General features: G+C 55.2%; 2 protein-coding genes across 5 annotated transcripts in view; one reads left to right on the plus strand and one right to left on the minus strand.

Moving 5' to 3' along the window:
• The window catches only part of ZNF346 (zinc finger protein 346), an 8,127-nt gene extending 7,582 nt beyond the window's left edge, over positions 1-545 (minus strand). Inside the window, 2 exon segments of the mRNA XM_035338514.1 lie at positions 203-306; positions 393-545. Coding sequence (XP_035194405.1) covers positions 203-306; positions 393-453 — 165 coding nt within the window. The 5' untranslated portion in view covers positions 454-545.
• A 324-nt stretch (positions 546-869) lies between these two features.
• The window catches only part of UIMC1 (ubiquitin interaction motif containing 1), a 37,317-nt gene continuing 17,190 nt past the window's right edge, over positions 870-20,996 (plus strand). For 2 of the 4 annotated variants that reach the window (XM_035338471.1, XM_035338474.1), the window contains exons 1-5: positions 870-1,024; positions 4,936-5,093; positions 12,086-12,176; positions 16,818-16,942; positions 17,289-18,440. In XM_035338471.1, the coding sequence (XP_035194362.1) occupies positions 4,944-5,093; positions 12,086-12,176; positions 16,818-16,942; positions 17,289-18,440 (1,518 nt within the window). In that variant the 5' untranslated portion in view covers positions 870-1,024; positions 4,936-4,943. Of the gene's footprint in view, positions 1,025-1,928; positions 2,064-4,935; positions 5,094-12,085; positions 12,177-16,817; positions 16,943-17,288; positions 18,441-20,996 lie in introns of those variants that run through there. The other 2 variants (XM_035338473.1, XM_035338472.1) reach the window with 2 other exon arrangements.

The raw sequence follows: 20,996 nt of genomic DNA on the forward strand, positions 1-20,996 counted from the left end.
CCGGTACAGCGGGGCACGGCCCGGTACAGCGGGGCACGGCCCGGTACGGCCCGGTACAGCGGGGCACGGCCCGGTACGGCCCGGTACTGCCCTGCACGGCTCGGTACGGCCCGGTACTGCCCTGCACGGCTCGGTACGGCCCGGTACTGCCCTGCACGGCTCGGTACGGCCCGGTACTGCCCCGCCCGGTGCCGCGGCTCACCTGGTAGTGCGCCAGCCGCTGGGACTCGGAGATGAGCAGCGCGCTGCACACCTTGCACTGCGCCTCGGTGAAGATGTGTCCGTTCTCCCGGATCAGCCGCTCCACTGCCGGCACACGACCGCCGTCAGCCCGCTCGCGGCCGAGCCCCGGCCCCGTCCCGCTTCCCCCCGCCGCCCCCGGTTCCCCTCACCTGCCTCCCTGCCCACCGGCAGCGCCGCGGCGTCCCCGTTGCTACCCGCCCCGTCCGCCATCTTGGCCGCCGCCGCCACAGCAACTCTCGCGAGATCTCCGCGCGCCTAGCAACGGCGCTGGGGAGGGGGAGGAGGCGGCTTCCTGCGCCGTCACGTGCTGGCGGAGGGAGGCCGTGGCGGCCATGTTGGTTGTGGGCAGCGGGCGGAGGCGGGCCGGTGTTGGCCCCGCGGGGGCTGAGCGGCGCCGTCGGAGCGGTGCGGGCGGGGGGATGAGGAGCGGGAGCGGCGCTGAAAGCGTCCTGCGGAGGGGCGGGCAGCGCGGAATAGAAGTCACGCCGCGCCCCGATGTTTATTTCCTATTAAAAGCAGTCACAAGAAGCCGTGCGGCGCCCCGGCTGCCCCTGAGGGACACCGAGCGGCGGCTGCCCGTCGTCCCCGCGGTCCTCTCGGTCCCTTGTGTCCCCTGCAGCCCGTTCCCCTCAGCCCCCCGACGCCAGCCCCGACGCCGCCGCCCTCACGCGACATGGCGCCGCCCGCCTCGCCTCACCTCCCCTCCCCGCCACGTGACGCGAAGCCGCCGCCGCCATCTTGGTTGAGGGCAATGAGGCCTCCGCCGCCAACGTGAGTGCGGGTAAGAGACCCGCTGAGCGGGGCCGGCCCGGCCGGGGGGGAGGGGGGAAAAGGGCGGGGGGGGTGGGGCCGGGGGTGTCCGGGCCCGGTGCGCGGCCGTGCCCCGACGAGGGGCCGGTGCGGACCCGGGGCTGCCCCGCGGCCAGGCCGCGGTCCCGCGGGGTGCCCACGGGGCCGTGCCCCAGCGCGTTCCCCCCAGGAGGGGTCCCGGTGCCGCCCCCCCCGGGCCCTGCAGCGCTGCTCCTGCCCCCCGACCCCCCTCGGGCTGCCTCCATCCCATCCCCGGGGCTGCCCCCCGCGCTCTCCCCTTCCCCCGGTTTATTTGCCTATAACCCACCCCATGCCCACCCGCCCTCCAATTCCTCCCGGGGGGGGGGGGGGGTCCTTTTTGGGCAGCCCCCACCCAGCTCCCCACGGCCCCACCCGCGGCCCTGCAGCGCCCGCTGTGCCCGAGGGCCCTGCGATGGCTCCCGTGGGCTGGGGGGGGGGGGGGGGGCTGTGGGGTGCCTGGGCCCTGTGGGGAGGGTTCTGCACCCCCCCGGCTCCCCGTGGGAAGGGTGCTGCTGCCCACGGGGCTGGTGTGGGCTCTCTTTGTGCAGCCGAGCGGTCAGCATCTCCCACAGAGCTTGGCAGCGGTCAGCCTTGGCCTTCCCCGCGTTCCCTCCACGAAGAGCCCGCTTCTGCGAACAGACGAATCCCATAATCAACGGATAAATCCCGTAAACGACCCCCGTACCCCCCCCCCCCCCCCCCCCCGGGGGGCTGCAGACCGCCGTGCCCTGGCCGTCAGCCGCTCCCTGCGCGGCGGGGGGCGAGCGGAGGGGCTGGGGCTGGCGGCAGCAGGGCGCCGTGCGGCGCTGACCCGTGCGAGCGGGGCCGTTGCTGCCTGCGAGCATCGTGCCTCTTCCCCGCGAGGCGGGGGGGTTGTTTACAAAGCGACAGCCTGCGTCTCGAGCGGCTCGGAAAACTCATCCGGGGATGAGAGTCATTCATTTCTGGCTTCGTTTTCAAGCATTTTTCAAGCTGTCACAGCTTGGCAGGTCTGTAGCTGCAGTGTCAAGATTTAGAATTATTCTGTCGGTAATTGCTTTCTGATTCATCAAAATGATAGATGAGAGGGAAAATGACAAATAATCACAAGTTGGGGATCTTCAAGGATATCCCTAAAAATGTGCCTGGAGAAGCGCGGCGTGTGCGAGGCCCTTGTCGGGAGGTCACCTTTGCTGTCAGAGCGTTTACAAAGAAATTCTCTCCAATTCAGAGTTGTAAAAAGAGAAAAAATGGAAAATGAGTCCACGAGCCGAACTGCAAAGGTAGGCTTAGGTAGTGCAGGCTGGCCTTGTTCGCTGAACCTGAGAGCAGACATCCCCAGCACAGGGACTTGGGCAGAGCGCTAAAAGCAAAACACAGCTCGTGCGCCTGGCTCCCTTACCTGGGGAAGGGGTGTGCTCCGAGGCTTGTTCCCTTCTGTATCAGCTCGTCTAATAAAAGCTGTTACCGCTCTCCTACTCAGACTAGCACAGCTACAAGTGATCTCTTACTTGTCTTGTTCCCTTAGTTACGTTTACAGAGACTCTTTTTGCCACGAGTCCCTTCATTTTCAGAAGCCTTGTGGGAGTTGTGTGGTTACATCTCTTACAGTTTTTTTTCCTTCTCTTCTTTAAATGTTGGAGGTAGGTGACTCATCATAACTCCAGCTGATATTTCTCAGTGATCTCTTATTTAGCACGGTGCAGCAGGCAGAAGATCTATCGCATGGAGGGGAGCTGTGATGCCAGAGTGGATTTTAAAAAAAAACAATAATAATAAAAACGTGGCAGTTGCTTGTCGCTGTTTGCTTTTGTTTAAGTGGTTTACGGGCTTTCTCTCCCCAGATAGTGACCCTGCCTAGGCTCACGTACTGGGCACCAGACGTGGTGCCAGAGAAGCCTGCCTGCGTACGTGTCTCTCTGCCGATCAAGGAGCGCTCTCCACCCAGGTGGGCTCCCGTCCTGGGGGCAGTTCTCAGCAGCTGGGTGGGAAGCTTGGTTCATCTCTCCGGGCAGGGGGCCAAGAAACTATGTGGAGCAAAAGATAAAGTAAAAATTGGAGAAAGTATAATAAGGGTTTTCCGACAAAAGCCAAAGTTCAGCTCAGCTGGAGCAAAACAGCTTTGTTTTGCAGGAGCCGATGCTTTTCTAAAGAGCAGCGCTTGTTTTTATTTCCCCTTCGTAAACACAAATGTTTCTGGGCTGCAGCGATGGTCGCCCTCGCTTCTGGAGCTGCGTGTGCGATTTGTACGAGGCTCTGTCTTCAGAGGGCTCAGCAAGCCTTCGGTGCCAGTCCTTGCTCACCAGGACAATCATCTTTTGTCTCTACGCATGTGTGTGCTTGGATTTGCCGAGAAAGGGAGACAGAGAGGTTAAGGGAGCTGTGGCAGGCTGCAGAAAACACAGGGGCAGCGCCTGTGCTCCCCTTGCTCTCATCTTGCTGCCTCTGGCAGTAGCTGGAGGAGTGCGCGGCTGTTCTCGGTGCTAATGTGGGTTTTGGACTCCGTGTTTACTGGGGATCCTACACGCAGCGCTGTCTGCAGCTCGCGGTGTTACAGAAAAGGGTTTGGCTCTGTGCTGGGTAATGCAGGGTCTTTTGTTGCGCCTCGTCTTGCTCTTATTTTAGCTCTGAGCAGCACATCTGAGCTATTTCAGTGATGGCCAAGGAAGGCAGAACGATCCCGGGAAGGACACTGGGCTGGGAACCGGCCGACTCGGCGAAACCGCTCTGCGGCCGTTCCGTTCGTTCGAGCTCGGGCAGAGCTGCTGGTGCTGAGCCTGGTGCTCAGCCCGGGGCTCAGCGCGGGGCTTTGGGCTCTTGCAGAGCGCGGTTCAGGAAGCGCTGAACGTCGTCATCACGTTACCTGCCAAACCCAACGGCAGACGTCGAAGGCAAAGAAAAGGGTGCTTTAACTTTGTGTGCCGCCCCGCTGCTGCCATCCGCCGGGATCTCAGCCCGCTCCTCTTGTCTGCGTCCCTTTTGATCGGAGCAGCCAGCTCCCCTCTCCAGCAGGCTGCGGGCTGGCAGGGAGAGGAGTCGCTGAAGCACTGCCTGGCATTGTGTGGGCACCTGCCCTCGATTGTGCCGCTCCTCGAGCACTCAGGTTTGCGCTAATGACGCTCAGCGGGTTCCTCCCTGCTTGTCAAGTGCCTCCTTTAAGCGGGTGGCACAGGCACGGCTGTGCAGAGCGCTTCCGGAGCCTGATGCTCGTTGAAAAGCCCAGGCTGCGAGATAAACCCCTTGTCTCGTTTCCAGCCTACCTCCTGCCACCGCCTGCGTTCTCCCTCCCCATAGCGCTCTGGTTCCCCGGGGCTGCTGCTCTGACAGCGAAATAGCATCCTCCGAGGGACCTGCCTCTCCCCCGTGCTTTATTCGGTGTAAAAGCTGACAAACGGTTGCGCTGCTGCGGCTCCTTGTTCTGGCATGCAAATCTCGGCTTGATTCAGGGCCGGAGCCCTGTTTGTTCTGCACCAGGACGGGGAAGGGGTGGGGAAGGTCGGGGTGGGGATCTGGGGAGGGAGACCCGCTGCGAAGCATTGCTTTGGAGCAGTTTGCTGAGGAGCTTCAGCAGGGGAAGCTAAGAGGAAAGCCTCCTCGCTTCGGAGCAAGGGCACTCAGAGTGGCTCTCGTCTGCGTTGCCGTTCCCCTGAAACCCCTTTTAGCAATCAGCTCTAATAAAGTATTCCTAACGAGATGAGCGGTGACAAGTGCGTGTGGCTCCCAGTACCGCTAAATCTACCGCGCGTTGTAACAAGGTTCTAATGCCTGGGGTATTTTGCCTAAAAATAGAAAAACAAAAAAAAAAGAAGCAAGGGCTGGCTATTAGGGGAAATCTAAATCAGAAGGAAACAAATGGCTTCTAATCTTTCTCTCTTGTTTCAGGGTGAAGGATGCCGAGGAGGAGGAAGCCCGCGGAGGGCCCTGACTCTCGAGGTCAGGATGGGGAGGAAGAGGAGGAAGAGAAGAGGGGCCCGGCCAACGCCAGGAAGAAGCGCAGTTTTGTGGACGCGTTTATCGTTATATCTGACAGCGACGGAGAGGTCAGTGCCCAGCCTGCGGAGCCCGGGGCCTGCGCTGGGCCCTGCTGGCCCGCGAGAGTGCCCGAGCACGCCGCTGTGCTGGGGTCAGGCCTCGCACGGGTCTGTTGTGCTGCCCCTTCCCTTCCACGTGAGGGGAATCCAATCCCTTTTGAGTAGGACATGAACGGTGCGCTTGGTGAGGGTGAGTTATGAGTCTGGGATTTGATAACCAAATCCTCTCAGAACTGAATTTGAAACGTAATTTAAAAGTAACCTTTCCTCAATCCCTTTACAAATCTTTTTTCATAATTTTTATTTGATTGATTTCCAGCTAAGCCAGAGCAACATGATTCTGCGTTATGTGCAAATAGATAAGGAAATGATTCAGAACGCAGGCTTGCGAGTAGCTCTGACACAGCTGGTGTCTGGTAAACCGATCCCGAATTACACAAGTCGGAGTTTTTAACCCACTGCCACGGGGTGTCAAGGTGCACGGTGAGCGGGTGTGCCTGGCTGCGACACAAAGCTCGCTCGTTGATCCCTCACGTCATCGCATGAACGCCAGCCGTGCCCTAAAACAGTGAAACCTTGGTGCCTGTTACACTGGTGCTGGGGATAGGTGCAAGAACACCCCTCTGGGAGAAACCCAGAGCCCTGAAAATATGTCCTCAGCTTGGGGTACACAAGAAGAAATTATTAGAATCTTTTTCTTTATATGTGACTGTTGAGGCTTTGCTCTGTCTTGCCGGTGATTTGGGATCCTAAGCTGCTTTTTGTAATTCCACCATTTTCAAAAGCATTTCAGTTCACTCTCAAGCTGCAGATCTTAAATCAAGTTCTTTTCGCTCCCGCATCTGGAGCATGAGTCTCTACAATAAGGCGATTATCATGTGAGGAGGGGAAAAGCACTAGAAATAAACAGTAAAAAGCTGTAGGGCAAACGATATTGGATGTTTTTTTCTTCACATTGTCTGAGTTCTTCTCCATTGGGAAATTCCCTGAAAGAAATGGAACATATGGCAGTAATAGTTCACTGGGGTTAAACCCTTAGCTCTGCAATATGCTAAGTTAACTTCAGATGTCTGCTGCATCACTGGCCTTTATTGTGAAACCTATAAGGAGAGAAAAAAAAAAGAAATCAGCAGCTATAAGAGATGCTGCAGTACATAAAAGATCAGGACCTGTTATTGCCTACAATTATTCATCTCAATGTGCGTGTATCTGAGAAAGAGGAAACAAACGTCTCTTAAAACACATCTATAAAAAGGTTAGGCTCCCTGGCTGTTCTGTAAGTTTGTCTATAAACAATAAATTTGGATGGCATAATCGGTCATATTACAGAAAGGGATATGCTCAGAGAGGCCGTTAAAGAGCCAATTAGGTTCTGTTTAAGTGACAACAGTTCAGTCGGTTGAATGAGTGGATTTATTCAGTTCGGTCTCCTGCTTTCTGTGAATCATCGGCTTCCAGATCCAGTGCCACAGTCTCTTGTGGTGCTGTTTTCTGCAAAACCACCCAAGAATTTGATTTGCATGGAATCTCAAAAAAAAAAAAAAAAGCCCTGTCTGGCTTCTGAAACTGTCGCAGCTCTTCAGCGTACTTCAAGCTGAATTTCAATTTCGAACCTTGTAACTGTTGTTCTTGCTCTGGTAAGACCTTGTTATGTGCTCAAGAAGAGGTGTGGGAAGCTCAGATCAATAGCAATTTTAGAGAACAATACATTCTCAATTAATCTTGCATCTGTTAGGACATGGTTCCTTATGAATCAAAAGCTACAAGGACAATTTGGGCATCATTGATTCAATGGCTTTCTTCCTTGGCAGTCTCTTGGCAGGTATCTATAGAACAAGTCCCTAGTTCTGCTTCCAGACCAGCAGATCTTGTAGCAGCTGCACCTGGAAAGCCTCCAGCTTCTCACTTTTGATGATCTTTGGCAGACTGCCTCTCCCAGGAATTTTTCAGTCATGCTGGATTATCGAGCTCATCCATGTTATTTTGCCAAATTCTCTTTCTTTGCTCATGTCTATGCTGGCATCTGCAGAGCTGCATCAGAAGGAATTTTTCTGGACTTGGGGCTTTCTGATCTCTGTTACATATAATCCTGGGTTCGGGGAACCCTTCGTTTGGTGTGGGAGGGGTGTTAGACAAATTAAGAACAGGCTACGGCTTTGTGGAAGCAGGAGGAGACGACCTCCTTTATGCTGCCTGCTTCTCTGAAAACACAGACACGACGGACGATCAAAGTGGTTCCCGTCTCCCCTGACTGGTTAAATCCTGCGGGGAATTGGTTGCCCACGACAGAAGATGGGTAGTCACACACTTGAGCGCACGTATTCCAGTACTGCCCCACAGCTCCCGTCAGGCACAGCGAGTCCTGCTCCGTCTCGTGAACGTCTGGCTTGGATTGGGTTGTTGATAAAGACCCTTTGACCCCCCAGGATTTTCTGAAGAAAAGCAGCGGGAGGCCTGCTCAAGGACAGCATAGGGCATAGCCAGGGCCCAGGAGCTGCGCTAATTTAGCTGACGGATCTGCAGGCTTCAGTGCAGAGGCTCCTAAAATGCTGCTGACCTGCTGACCTTGCAGAAGACTCACACAGAGGCAGTTTAACCCATTTCTTCTGGGTACATCCTCGGAGAGCTGTGGGAGTACCTGCTTCCTCTTGTACCGTTGGCATGAAGTCTCACGGGCTCCTTCTGCCAGGTCTTCCACTCACCAGCTCCCCCGTCCCTCGGGGAACGTGACGGGACGTGGGGGTGACAGTGCCATCTTCTGCACGGCGCCCAGGGCCTGCCTTCCGTGGGCATGGAACATCCCTTTGGCTGAGTATTCCTGCCGGGAGATGTTCAGGGTCTGGGAGAATAGCCGTGTTTGTCGGTGTCCTGGATCAGACGATGCAGGAGAGAGAGGGAGAGGGAGAAGAGTGTTTGGTACTGGCCAGACTGCCTGGTCAAACCCTGCCCTGTTCTGCCGGCTCTGTGCAGTTTGCCCCAGGACAAGCACGGCCTGGGGGACACCTTGCTGTGGAAAAGACGTTGCTGGGAGCATCACGGCTGGGATGGAGGCGCCCACCTTACACCTCCAACATCTTCTGAGTGAAGCAGAACGGTGTGGGAGCACCCTGCAGCGCTCGGCTCCGTGCTTCCAGGTGCCGGAGGAGAGCACGGCGTGAGTGCTCCTGGGGAGGCTTCTCCACGCCGCTGTGCTCGCTCCGTGGAAGTGGCAGCGGGTCTGAATCCAGCCTCCTCGTGGCCCGGTGAAGGCCCTTTATTCTGCTTTGGCCTCCCCCGGTGTGTCAGAACCTGCACATCTGGCAGGAGCCCGGCTGGGTCTTGTTGTTCCAGGCTCCGCTTCCAGCAGGTTTGTTCTAATGAGCTGAAAGAGAGAGCAGAGCAGAAACAGATTCCGAAGTCAGAGACTAATAAAGTAGGGTGTGATATTAATTTCAGCAGCAGCCTTGGCTAGAACCAAATGTGGCACTTCCAACATCTAATTAGCTTTTAAAAATAAATTAGTCTGGTTTTCATCTGCGTATTTCCCATGCAGGACGTGTGGTGTTTGGCTGTGCCCTATTGTTAGATGGTCCCAACTGCTGTTGAGCAGCAAAATTAACCAGACCTTTTGACTCTGCAGTCTGCACAGCTAGCTATCAAGACATTCTTCTGTAGCCTTTCCTTCCCTGAATCTGACTTCTGTGGTTTAAGATGTGGATTCAAGGGAGCAGGATGTGGGAGGCTGGCTACTGGCTTCCATTTACGGGCCGTGAGAAGCGAGCGGAGCTCGATCTGTTTCTGCTGGCAGAGCCAGGTTCTCTTAAGTATGTGCAAAAGCATTTTAAAAACGAGAATTTGATTTCCTGGTGTCTGTCGAAACCAAGCGGGTTAAAAACCAAGGGAGAATAGTGGCTGCCTTCCACTGGGTGCGTGGGGAACTTTGGAAACCCATTTTTTTCTTGATGCACGCACAGTGCTGACAGTGAAACCGCTCAGAAGAGAGCGTCGTAAATTAGACAGCAGAGCATGATGCACAGAAAAAGAATTCGGGTTCCTTCTGGCCATTACGCTTAAAATTGACGGCAAAGGAGGAGCGCCCCTATCCAGGCAGAGGTGCGCGGGTCCCGCCTCGCCTCAGCTATAATAATTAGTTTCCCCTGGAAGTTGTGTGTTGGAGATGACCTTGTAACTAAGAGTATCGGTGGCAGTTTGGGAATATTTTAATTGATTAAGATTATTTTTGGACTAGCGATCTTATTAGAAAGGCAGTTGGTTGAGTGGCCCCCTGAGTTCCTATTATCCTTGTAGACAGATGAGCATTAAAAGGTTGGGTCAGAAGGAGCAAGCCCGGTTGTCTTCCCTGAGTCTTCTTGGCCCCTTCTGTTCCTCCCATCCACGCCTGCATTTATGCAGAGCACTCGGGGGCCCGTGGGGCTGTCTCCCAGCAGAGGTACAAACAGCCATAAATCCTAATTAAAAGGTACGTTTTATTTTTCTGGTTTTAAAACTAAAGAAGGTTTAAGAATTCTTGGAATTGAGATGTGCGTGTGTGTTTTGGCCCATCAGGATTAATTGGATTTGCTTCAGCAGTTCTCCGCGCCGTGGTTGTTCAGCAGAACGCCGCTAAGCAATTTAAACATCTTCCTCAAATGTATGAGGCTCGTACGGCACGTGGCCTGCCATAATTCTGCTCCTGCTGCTGCTGCAAACGCCGAGGTTTGCTCAGGACCCGGCGCGAGGAGCAGAGGCGGGTGCTGGGGGCTGCAGACACCGGGGCACGCCGCTACCCCAGGGGTGCTCGAGCCCTGTGCCGCCCCGCAGCGCGCGTTGTGCACCCGCGTGTGTGTGCACAGCCCAGGCGCAGGCAGCCGTGGCGAGTTTGGTGTGCTCGTAAATCACGCCGGTGCCCTGGAAGAGAGCTGCAGATGAGAGTGTCAGGTTGACCTTCCGGCAAGTGCAGGAGTGATGAGGGAAGATTGATGCCTAGAGAGAAGAGCCGGGGATTCGCAGAGCCTGCTAGGATTAAATTGCCCCTCTCTTAAGCGGAATAGGTTTAGCACCATTAGCCTGCGCTTTGGGGAGAGCGGGAGAGTTTTTGCTTAACCTCCTCCAGGGCGTGCTTCTGGCGTGGCCCTGCTGTGATCCCGCAGCGCGCTCCCACCTCCCCAGGCGCGAGCCGCCCATGGGGGCAGTGCAGGAGCTGCCACTGCAGACCCACGCAGGGCAACTCGCAGGTGGGCAAGGGGTGGGCAACGGGCCTGGGAGAGCTTTGGGAAATCCGTGGAGAAGGGCGGCGTGCCTGGACCCAGGGAGAGGGAGGATTTCAGCTGCGGAGGTGGAGCTAGGCAGGCTCAGAAGCGGGTGGCGTCCATCTTCTAGCAGGAGACAATCCATCTGCGAGGCAGCCTTTTGGAGACCTGGGGAAGATCTTGGACACGGGGAACCAAAACCAGGATGGTTGGGGATGGGAAGGAGTCAGTGAAAGGAAACTGCCCTTACCGTGAGCACGAGGCCGTGGGGACTGGCGAGATGGCTGCAGCCTCGTCGGGAGCTGGCTCTTAAGTCAGTGGAGGTGAGGAGTGAACAGGTACTAGGGGATGGAAGAGCTGTGATGTATCAGGGTTTCGGGAAACCACTTAATAGCACGTCTTGCAAAATCTTACATGGATAAATAATTCAATTTGGTCTAGATAGTAACGTTCCTGGATTGAAGTCCTGCTAAAAGACTGTCAGCCAAGGCTGGTGATGAGCACGAGAGAGGCTTATTCTGGGGAGATGTAAAGCTGAGGCCACGAGGATCAATACTAGGTCTGTGTGTGTTTTAACACCCTCATTAATGATCTGTAAGAGGGAGCAAGTGGTGGATATACATTAATAACATCTGCAGGTAGTGCTAAAGCTGGAGACATTTGGGCAGATCTCGGCACTGAGGTTCAGTCCAGAGGACTCCGCAGGTTAACAAACACGGGCAGCGGCCGGAAGAAAGGGCTGACGTTTAACAGCAAGCAGAGCATCCCTTTGCAGTGAAGTACTGCCCCGCCATGAAGACCCCTCCTGCACAGAGGGGCTGAGGGTGGTGTGGGGCAGGAGGACGGCACCAATTCGCTGTGGGTCTCGTGGGCAGCAAGACCCCGAGCACGGCGCAGCCGCGGACGGAGTCGTGCAAAGCCCCTTCGTGGCCAGGCGTGGGTGTCTCTGCTGGAAACACTGGGTTTGATTCTAATCCTACCTGATTTATAGAGACAGACTGGAAGGGGTCCAGGGCCAGCCTTCGGTAATGTGTACGCCCTCACTTAAGCCGTTAGGACAGCAGTTTGCATAAATGTGTGCCAATTAAGCCTGTGACCATCCGCGTTGCAGTCAGCGTGCTTAAAGCAGCACGAGCTGAGGTTTTCTTCTGGGTGATGCTCCTGGAGGCCACTCGGCTGCACATTTCTGAAGTATCCAAGCTTCAAAAACGAAACAATTGTGGCAGTACCCAGGGCGGTGCAGTGACAGAATAGCACCAGGAATAAATGCAGCTGGCTCTCCTGCCCTCTGGATGAGCTAGCCTGGGTCCCCCGAAATGGCTCAAATCCTAGCCTCGGCCACCTGAAATCGTTTGGGCAGAGTGCTAGAGGCCGTATGGCAGGAGACAGCCCTGGCTCACAGGTACGAGATGGGGAGTTACCAAAAGGTTTTATTTTTCTGTTTGAGTGCTTACAAATACCAATGTTTTAGCAAGGCCAAACAAATTCTCTCTCAAATCATGGGCAGCAGGTGCAGTGCTTGGTAGTGACTGGCATGAAGTCTATTGTCTCTCCTACTTCTGTTTATGTCAGTCTGTAACTCTTTCTGCTCGTTATGCTTATCGCACAGCTTTTAATAGTTACAGAATGTGCTTGAATTATGTTTGAAATTCAAATTTCACACAAATAGAGGCTTGTTCTTGAACCAGTGTTAGTGGCAGAGTAGCGGAGGGGGGGGGAGCTGTAGTATTTCTTACGTACTGTATGCACTCACTGTATTTTTTTCCATTACAGCAGGAGTCAAAGGAAGAGAGCGGATTGCAAACGAAAAGAACAAAACAGCAGCTGGATAGAACGAAGTCTGCTGCTAAAAGGAAAATTGCACGTAGGTCTCGATCGTGGGGCTGGGGAAGTAGACGGGTGCTGAGCAGCTTCTGCTATTTGTGTTAGAGATTATTTCCCCCGCAGAAAGGCTGTGATGAGGCTTGGGACGCACAGCTCGGAGAAGTCCCTTCTCGGGGGGTAAAATCTGCCTTCCCGAGCAGGCAGGCTGTCACTCCTCTGCTCCCCAGGTGGCGTGCACGCAGCCCGGAGCGGTTCCAGAATAAGTGTGCAAGGCTGTCTGTGCCTCACCAGGTTCCAAGATTGGTTCTGGTATGACCCCGATCCAAAAGCCCCGCCACTCGCTAGGTGCTGTCCCGTTCGGGCCCCCTGCTGCTGCCTGTCCCTGAAACATCGCGCCGCCCTGACCCGGCGGTCACAGCTCGGGAAGGATCTCGGGGTCAGAGCCGGCAGATCTCTGAAATCAGAGAGGTCGGAGAGGGCAGAAAGCGAAGCCAGCCATGCTGGGCATCATACGGAGGGGTGCAAAGCCCGAGGGCTTTGCTGTACATCATTTTGCTGTTACCTGAAGTGTTGGTGCACCTGCACGGGCAGCGCTGCGTGCGGTTCTGCTCCCTGCGTCCCAAGGACGCGGTGGAGTCAGGGGACATGTGGGGCAGGGCAGCTCAGATCATCGTGGGGACGGAGCGGCTGCCGTATGGGGACAGACTGCAAAGCCTGGGGCCCTCCCCGAGGAGAGGGAGAGGCTCAAAGCCGCAACCAGGAGGGCAGTGCAGAAGGTGAACACCGAGCTGTTGTTCACCACCCCCTGCAGCCAGGGTGCACTCGATGGAAGTAGCAGGAGATGGGCTTAAAAAGGCGAAGGTGAGCAATGCTTGGCGCAGCGTGTAGCCAGCTCCTGGAACTGCTTGGCACGGAAGGCTGGGGAGGGGGCAGCACCAACAGCTTTAATGAGGGGTCAGAGGCATTCGTGGACAACGGCTCGAAAAACAGCTGCGAAATTGAACGGGCTGGGACGTTCCCGCTCACATCCCTCGCGGAGTTGCTGTGGATATAGAGGCAGAAGAGACCCCGGATGGCGCTCCGTACGGCTCCGTGGGCTGCCGCTGCCGGGCTGGGTGGGCTGATGCCCTGCCCCAGCGGATCACCTCTCCCGTTCCTGTGCTCCGGGAGGCAGCGGGCCACCCGGCAGGTTAAATTCAGAACGTCTTAAAATAGGATAGGAGCCGTCTGCGGCAAAACCCAAAGCAATCACCGAACAAAATGGAGCAGCTCCACGAGCAGCAGCAGTTGGGCTCGTCAGCCCTCAGAGGGCTCGTGTGAATTAACTTGTTTTTAATAGAGGCCTAAGGCCATAGCACGGAGCAGCCTGGCTCGTGGTGGGAGCTGAAATCCACCGAGCGTGTCCTGGCTGAGATGGGGGAAGCAGGGATGAGTTTGTTCCTTTGTTTCTTCGAGGAGAAAGAAGGAAAAAAACAGCACACCCACCTCCACCCCCCGAAAGGTGCCGTGACCAAGCACACGGTGCCGAGATCACCCAGCTGCTGAGGCTGGGTGTCCTCATTGCCTCTCTGAGGCTGGTGCAAGGCACGGGCTGCATTTATGGGCACCGAAATTCCTCGTAATGATTCCTCCCGTCCTGGGTCAGGGCTCGGCGAGCTCCAGCCTGGCCGCGGGAGGCTGGCGGTGTGTCCGGGTGCCAGGCGGCGCTGCTAGAGAGCGGCCGCGTCTTCGTCAGGTGGCGGGCCCGTCCTCTCGTTCCTTGGAAGCTATAATTAGACCTTCGGTGTTTGCTTTTAGGCAAATTAAGATTTGAAATAGTAATTTATTTATTTTTTCTCGGTGTCATTGAATAAATTCCTCGAGTGGCGAGGCAAATCGGTCTTTTGTAACGATTCGGCGCTTCTGGGGAGAGCGAATTCTTCCTCCTCGAAACTGGAAAATCTCCGATACTTGCAGGCTCTGCTTATAAAGCGTCTCCTCCCATTTTTGGCTTTGTTGTGGTTTTATTCATTTTATCCTAAAGCCATAACTAAATGTGTCTGTGACGTTTCGTCCTGACGGGATAAATGGGAATACAAAAGCCCCGAGAAGTCTCCCTCCCTCTCCTTCTGCGGATGTCGGCGCTCTAAGGCGCGTTTGCATGTTTTTCCTGTAATTGCACTTTGGGTGTGTGGAAGTGCTGCGATCCTGCATTTCCATTATTTTTGAGTAAATCTCTTATTAGTAAGTGTTAGAACTACGACTAGTGGGGTTTTGCATCTAATTCACTTCGCAAATGTCAAAATGGAACATAAATCGCTTAGCAAATTGCCGTATTAGCATTTAAAAAGGCTCTGAAATGGTTTAATTTGTTTAGGGCTGCAGTTGTCTTAAAAACAGCTTCCCCCCCACCCCACCCCGACCCTCCCTCCCTCCTGGGAGCGGGGCTCCCCGAGGCCTCCTCCCGCGGCGCCGCTGGCCCCAGCGCTCCCAATTTCTGCTCGGCGTGGGTTATGGCCCCCGTAATCCACGTCGGGTCTGGAAAAACGTGACTCTGCCCGCACACGGTGCCGGGGAAGGACGGGACGTGGCGTGCGGAGTCGTCTCCGGCCCCTCAAGCAGGAGCAGGTCAGCTCCCTGCCACGGCTCGCGCGGCCACCGAAGCGCCAGGTGGGATTAAAGGCGAGATGGCCCCGTCTCCAGAGCACCTACTCGATTGGAACGTGAATCAAGTGCATTTTGTTTGTCGCCGGTTTCTTTGCCAGAGGCAGCATTTGTCTGGCACATTCCCTGTCCCCAGAGGGGAAATTGCTGTGCCAGGGAGGGAGAGGAAAACAAAATGTACGGTAGTAACTCGCCAAAAAAATGTTTCTTTATACGAAGCTTCGTGGATGTTGATAGCCCGGGCTGGTGAGCGCTCAGGCCCCCGTTTAATTTCAGCACGTGGGAAGGCTTGTGGTGCGGGGACCGGTCACGTGCACCGGTTTTCTTGCACATGTCAAAATGTGCAGGATCTGGCCCGATTGCCGTGAGGGGCAGGGAAGCAAATGAGGCAGGTGCTGGGTGCTCGGGAGGTGTTTGATGTCGGGGAAATGCTGCTCTGGGGACGGGAGCCTCCTGCAGCCCCTGGGCTGCGGCGTGCTTGCCATTAAAGGGTGCGGTTATTTCCCTGGTCCCTGCTGGCTGTAACGTTACAGAGTGACTTTGTCCAAGGACAAAAGATCCCCACGAGCCCTGCGTGCGCTGTAGTCAGCCTTCGCTTCAACTCCTCTCTTAATTTTTAAAGAAAATTATTTTTAAAGGGAACCTATCTAAGCCCAAGCGCTGATTTAGTAGGACACATGAGGGAATCCGATGGCTGGTAACCAGAGCAGCCAAAAAACGCTTCAAATCCTGCTCGGGTGGGGGAAAAACCAACCTGACACGAGCAGGGAGCTGGGGGAAAGGCAGAGAGGAGCGTGCTGCTGCGGGGATACCTCGGTGCCGCCGTGCCACGACCAGCGCCGTGCCAGCTCCTGCGAGGGAGGCTGCGCTGCCGCGGTTCGGTGGCAGCTGGTGGGGAGAGGACGGCTTGGAAAATGGGTGCCCGTAACTTCTGAATGCGTCTTTAGCCAGGGAAACCTCTGGCCTGAAAGCGGCTGCAGAGGCATGTTTTGTGCTTGGGCGGCCTTCCTGCTCGAGTCCCTAGTTTGCGGAGCTCTCCCGGGCTGTCGGAGAGCCGAGCCGTTCGCTTCACGCATGAGATGGCGCGGGCAGGATTCTGCCTGAAGGGGGGAGACGGGCTTTGAAGGAAATCTGTCAGTTTGTTGCGAGCGTGGAGATGTATTTTTCAGCTCCTGAGAGTGCTGTTGAGTTGTTGTGCAAGCTGCACTCTGTTCTGCAGGCATTGTGTATTTTAAGCGCAGTGAAAGCGTTGGGTTGAATCGAAGTAAATACGTGTTTTCCCCAGTAACTAACCGCCTGGCTTCTGAAGAGCCCGTTTCGGGTTCTCGTGTGCTCTGAAGGAGGAATATTTCAGGGAGATTTTTTGCTGGAATAACAGTTACAAGTGTAGGAAACCTGTTTCCCATGCATGACTGCCTTAGTGATGCAGTGGCCCAGTGATGTGAGCAGAAGGGGGATGGATGCATGTGAAAGAGCCTGCATAATGCCGCCGAGCCGGTAACGCTGTCCTCCACGGAGCTCTCCACCTGCGGCTCGGGGTGAACAACGTGTAGCTCCCCTGTTCGTGGTGAGGTCTCCTGTGGTACCGCAGGTAGCTTCGTGTCAGAAGGCAGCGAGACGTGCTGCTCGGCTCGAAACGGAGTGTGTTAGAGCCGGCCTGCTCCCTGTCCTGCCTTGCTCCTGAGTCTATCCTACAGAACATGGGCACGGTTTGGAAATCTTTTTCCTCTGTCCTTGAGCGTGCGTTCTGTAGCCCTGGAGTGGCGATAAGATGTCCTGTTAATGAACCCAAGGAGTCAGAGTTTGGGCTGCTGTAGGAACCCCGACTGATGTTGCTGACCGGGGTTACTCTTTTCATTTAGTGTTGACGCCTCTGGTGTCGGTGATGCCTCTTCAGGAGGGCTGAGGTGTAGGTGCTCGGCATTGTTCCCGGGGAGCTGGGCCTCCTTGGGCACCTCTCCCAAGAAGCTGGGTAAACGCGGGGTGCTTGCATCCACCTGCAGCTCTGGCTTGACATTACCCTTTTCTCCTGCTGTAGAGATGACTGAAGAGGAACAGTTTGCGCTGGCCCTGAAAATGAGTGAGCAAGAAGCCAGACAAGTGAACTGTCAAGAAGAGGAAGAGGAGGAACTCTTGAGGAAGGCCATCGCTGAGAGCCTAAACGTAAGTGTGCTTCTGTGAAGAGGCTTATTACTAGGGTTCTTCAGCAGCGTCGCTTTCTGCGCTTGCTTTGCCACGCTGCACAAAAGAAGGCTTTCCTGGAGGTCTAGCCGCTCCAGCATGAGCTGGAAGCAGAGCAGCCACAGGGTAGTTGATTTGTACCAGTCCTAGTGAGCGGCACATGAAGTCCAACCTCATCTATCCCCCGTTTTGGGGCGTGGGGTTGTGCTGTGGGGGGGCAGTGTCCGGGTTTCTGCAGCCCAGCTGACAGCCCGTGTGTTGGGAACGTCCTTGCTATGCCCTGCTGATGGGGACGCACCTCTCGGAGAATCAACCTCTTGTCTTTCAGAGCTGTCAGCCCTCAGAGTCCTCTGATGCAACCCCACAGCTATCTGAAGAAGCGCTGGGCGCACAAGGCCAAAGCCGCCCCGCTGAGCAGGAGGGGTGTGAGATCCTGGGAGGCCTGGCGCTTCGCCCCGACACCCCTCGCTCCGAGTGCAGCTCCCACTCGCAGAGCACCAGAGCTGATGGGAACGGACAGATGGATGTCGCCCGGAGCCCCCTCGTAGTGTTGAGGAGGTTAAGCCAGGAAATCGTTGAAAGCTCACTAGTATCCAGCATAATCGTGTCTCCGGGGAAGAGCCAGCCTCTGACAAGGTCAAGTGAAAAGCCTTCCTCGCCACCTCAAAGTGATTCCAGTAACGTGTTGCCCAGCACCCTGGGAGAGGACCTCGTCTCCCTCAGTCCCACCTTTGGCAGGGTGAGTTCAGGCTCCTGGCGACTCACACCTCGGAGACTGTTCGCAAGCCCCTCCGGCTCTTCCAAAGCAGCAGGCCACGAGCCAAAAGAGCAGCCCCTGCCCTGCGCTGGCCATTCTGCAGGAGAGGCCAGTGCTGGGAGCTCGGGCACCCTCTGGAAGAGCTGGGCCGTGGAGGAGGGTAGCAGCCCCAGGAGGAGCGGTGGAGGGACGGGTCCCAAACACACCCCACAGCCCAGGCACGCTGCCGGAGCCTGTGCTTCCACGGAGCAGAACGAGGGGCCTGACAGTTCCCCCGAGGTTTGCATGCCAGATGTGGCGGAGGACAAGCACAAGCAGGAGGAGGCGAGAGACACAGTGCACTATTACTGGGGCATCCCCTTCTGCCCCAAAGGGGTGGACCCCAACCAGTACACCAAGGTCATCTTGTGTCAGCTGGAGGTGTACCAGAAGAGCCTGAAGCAGGCTCAGAGGCAGCTGTTGCATAAGAAGGAGTTTGGTAACCCAGTCGTGCCCAGTTCTTCTTCCTTGAGCCTAAATGAGCTAGGGAAGGGAGAGCAGATAAGTAGAGAGAATGGGGTCGCTGATGATACCGAAGATGGAGACCCAGACATGCAGAAGGAGTGCGAGAGCATCACCTGGCTCCTCCCTTCGAAGAGGAGGGAGGCAGAGAGTCCAGGGCACAATATGGAAGAAGAGAAGAACTCCACTTCCGATGACGAACCGACCACGAGCTACTGCCAGGTAAGAGCTCTGATGAGCAGCGGTTCAGCAGTCGTGTTCCTCCCTCCATTTTAGGATTCGGCCCCTTCTGCAAAGCAGGCGCTGCTGATAAGCGTTCCTCTTAAATTTCGGGGCTGCCTCCCCCAGCCTCCCAGCTTGCTGTGAAAGGGAGAGGAAAAGCCTGCGGGCTGATTTCCCGGCTCAGAAGTGGTGGGGGCATCATGCAGCCTGGCAGCTGTCCATCACTGCACCACCGAGATAAAGACTTCCAGCTGACACTTCCTTCTCGGAGGGGTGTAGCCTGGCAGGACGTCAGGGCACTGAGACAACGCTCTGGCAAACCAGCTTAGAAACCTGTGGCCGTGCGAGGAGCTCTGTGTTTTCCTCCCCAGGCAGAAACGTGGCTGTTTGCCTCGCGCCGCAGCCTTTCCTTTTTGCCTCCCTGTTGGTGAGCGCTTCGCTCCTGCGGCTGCTCTTTTCCCTCTGGTCGCAGCCGTGACGGGCTGGGCGTGCTTGCACACGTGTTCTGCCTGCCCGGGGCGATCTGTCGCGACAGCAGCGCTCGCTGTCCTTGCTCCCGTGCCTGGGCACCTTCTGTCCGTGCCCGCTTGTTGGGTCTGCTAGACGCTAGGTGTCAGCCTCTGTCTCTGTCAGGGCTCTCTCGCTGGAGCGGAAGGCAGCTTTCTGTCACTGCTAAGTTTAAACAGATTGCTAGTCAGATGAAGTATTTATTACTGCTGTATTTTAGGTTTGTCAGCCTTTTCCAACCCTCGTTTTTCATAATGACTTCACTCCCGGATCATTGTATAACTTTATCTTCTCTATGACTGAAGCCTCGGCTCTGTTGTTCCTGTTTTCGAGTGTATTTGATCATTTACCCTGGTGTTAGGAAGATACTTAACTTGTTTTGTGATATTTATATTCTGTCTTGTAATATTGAACACTTAAGAAAAACGTCATGTCTGCATTTTCTGGTTGCAGAAAAAGTGCAGAGCAGCCTGTGCTGAGAAGTGACTTTTTGTGACAGTGCTTTGGCTGGGCTTAGCGGATACAGATTTAAACCAGCCTTAGAGGTGACCTGCAGAGGAAAGAAGCAGGCTTGTGCCTTTTTCATTTCTTTTGGATGGTTACAAACGATCTGAAGGGTTCTTAAGGCAAACTGCTTTTTATTTTTTTTCCCCTCCCTGTCTTTTTCTGTGGAAATGGAAGCCTTGGTACTCCGGAAGATTGGGGTGGCTGCAGATCTGTGGCTGTGCACGCTAAAACCCTTGGGAAGCTACAGCAACTGGGAGGGGCATGAACTTTTAATTAGTATTGAGAAATCTGGGTGTTTTTTTTTTTTTTTTTTCTCTCTTCTTATCCGTGTAATGCTAATGCTTAATTAATTCTTGGGGAGAAAGTGGTTTTAGTGGTGCTGAGTGGGAACTTGTAATGTACTCGTCCTGACCACAAGAGCTCTCCCAAGGAGCTCTAAGTGTGCGGAGATTTAGTCTTCCTGATAGTTTTAAGGTGAAAAACCAAGGGGAGGAGCAAGCTTGAAAATTTCAACCCCGGGAAAAAAATTGCCAGTCTTCTATTTACTGGAGAGAAAAGGATTTCTAAATACCTTTCATCTGCCTTATCGCTCCTGGCTTGAGAGGTCGCTCCCTTCTCCTTTCGCCTCTCTGCGCAGTCGCATGCTGAGGCCAGCGCAGGTGATTTACTTGCAGGATCGATATGTTTGATGTTTGCCTGTGCCTTGCCTCCATTTTTTCTCCTCTATCAAATACAATTCCAGCGGCGGTGACAAAGGACAGGCACGGGGCAGCACTGTCCCCGATGTGCTGCGTGGCTGGGTCCCAGTGCCGCCAGGGGCTGCTTTGGCGGTGGGGACAGTGGGAGGTCTGGGGCTGTGCCGAGGCTAGAAACCATCCCTGCGGGCTCACAGCTGCCCTTGAAGAAGCCTCATGCCTCGTGATGGCTGAAACCCCTCACCTGCAGTGGGCAGCGACCTTCCACCACGGCAGTGGGCGACCCGAGCGGTCATCGTGGTCGAGACGTCTCCTAGCCCGTGAACCTGCCCTGACGAACCTCAGTGCTGCTGGCGTAAATTCCTCCGTAGCCTTTCAAACAAGGTCAGGGGACTCGTGGCCTCTTAAAAGATTCGGAGGAAAACAACCCAGTTCTGGAGAATGAGAATCCGGTGACCTGAATTAGTGCCATACCTTAAAACCTGTGCACTGGGAAAGATGAAATTGTGGCAGGGTTTGTGAGCAGGGTTTGTGGTTCTTCAGATATGAGCGGTTCAACGACAACAACAAGAAGTAAAGGAGGAGGTGTGGTATTTTATGTTAATGATGTGTTAGGCTGTGAAGAAATAAAAAACAGTTTAGATGAAACAGAATATTTTGGGGCTGGAGTCACTTCAGGGAAATCTGGCAAGAGGCTCTGAGCTGGGGCTTGCTGGGGAAGCGCAGCAGCCATCTAGTACCAGAGCTGATCGAAGCTGAAACCCAGCCCTGAGAGGAGGAGGGAGAAAAACCCCTTGGATTTCTTGGAGAAATGGCATGAGAAATCGCGGGCCTGCCAGCAAGGACT

The sequence above is a fragment of the Oxyura jamaicensis genome, chromosome 13 (assembly GCF_011077185.1).
Source record: "Oxyura jamaicensis isolate SHBP4307 breed ruddy duck chromosome 13, BPBGC_Ojam_1.0, whole genome shotgun sequence".
Classification (NCBI taxonomy): Eukaryota; Metazoa; Chordata; class Aves; order Anseriformes; family Anatidae; genus Oxyura; species Oxyura jamaicensis.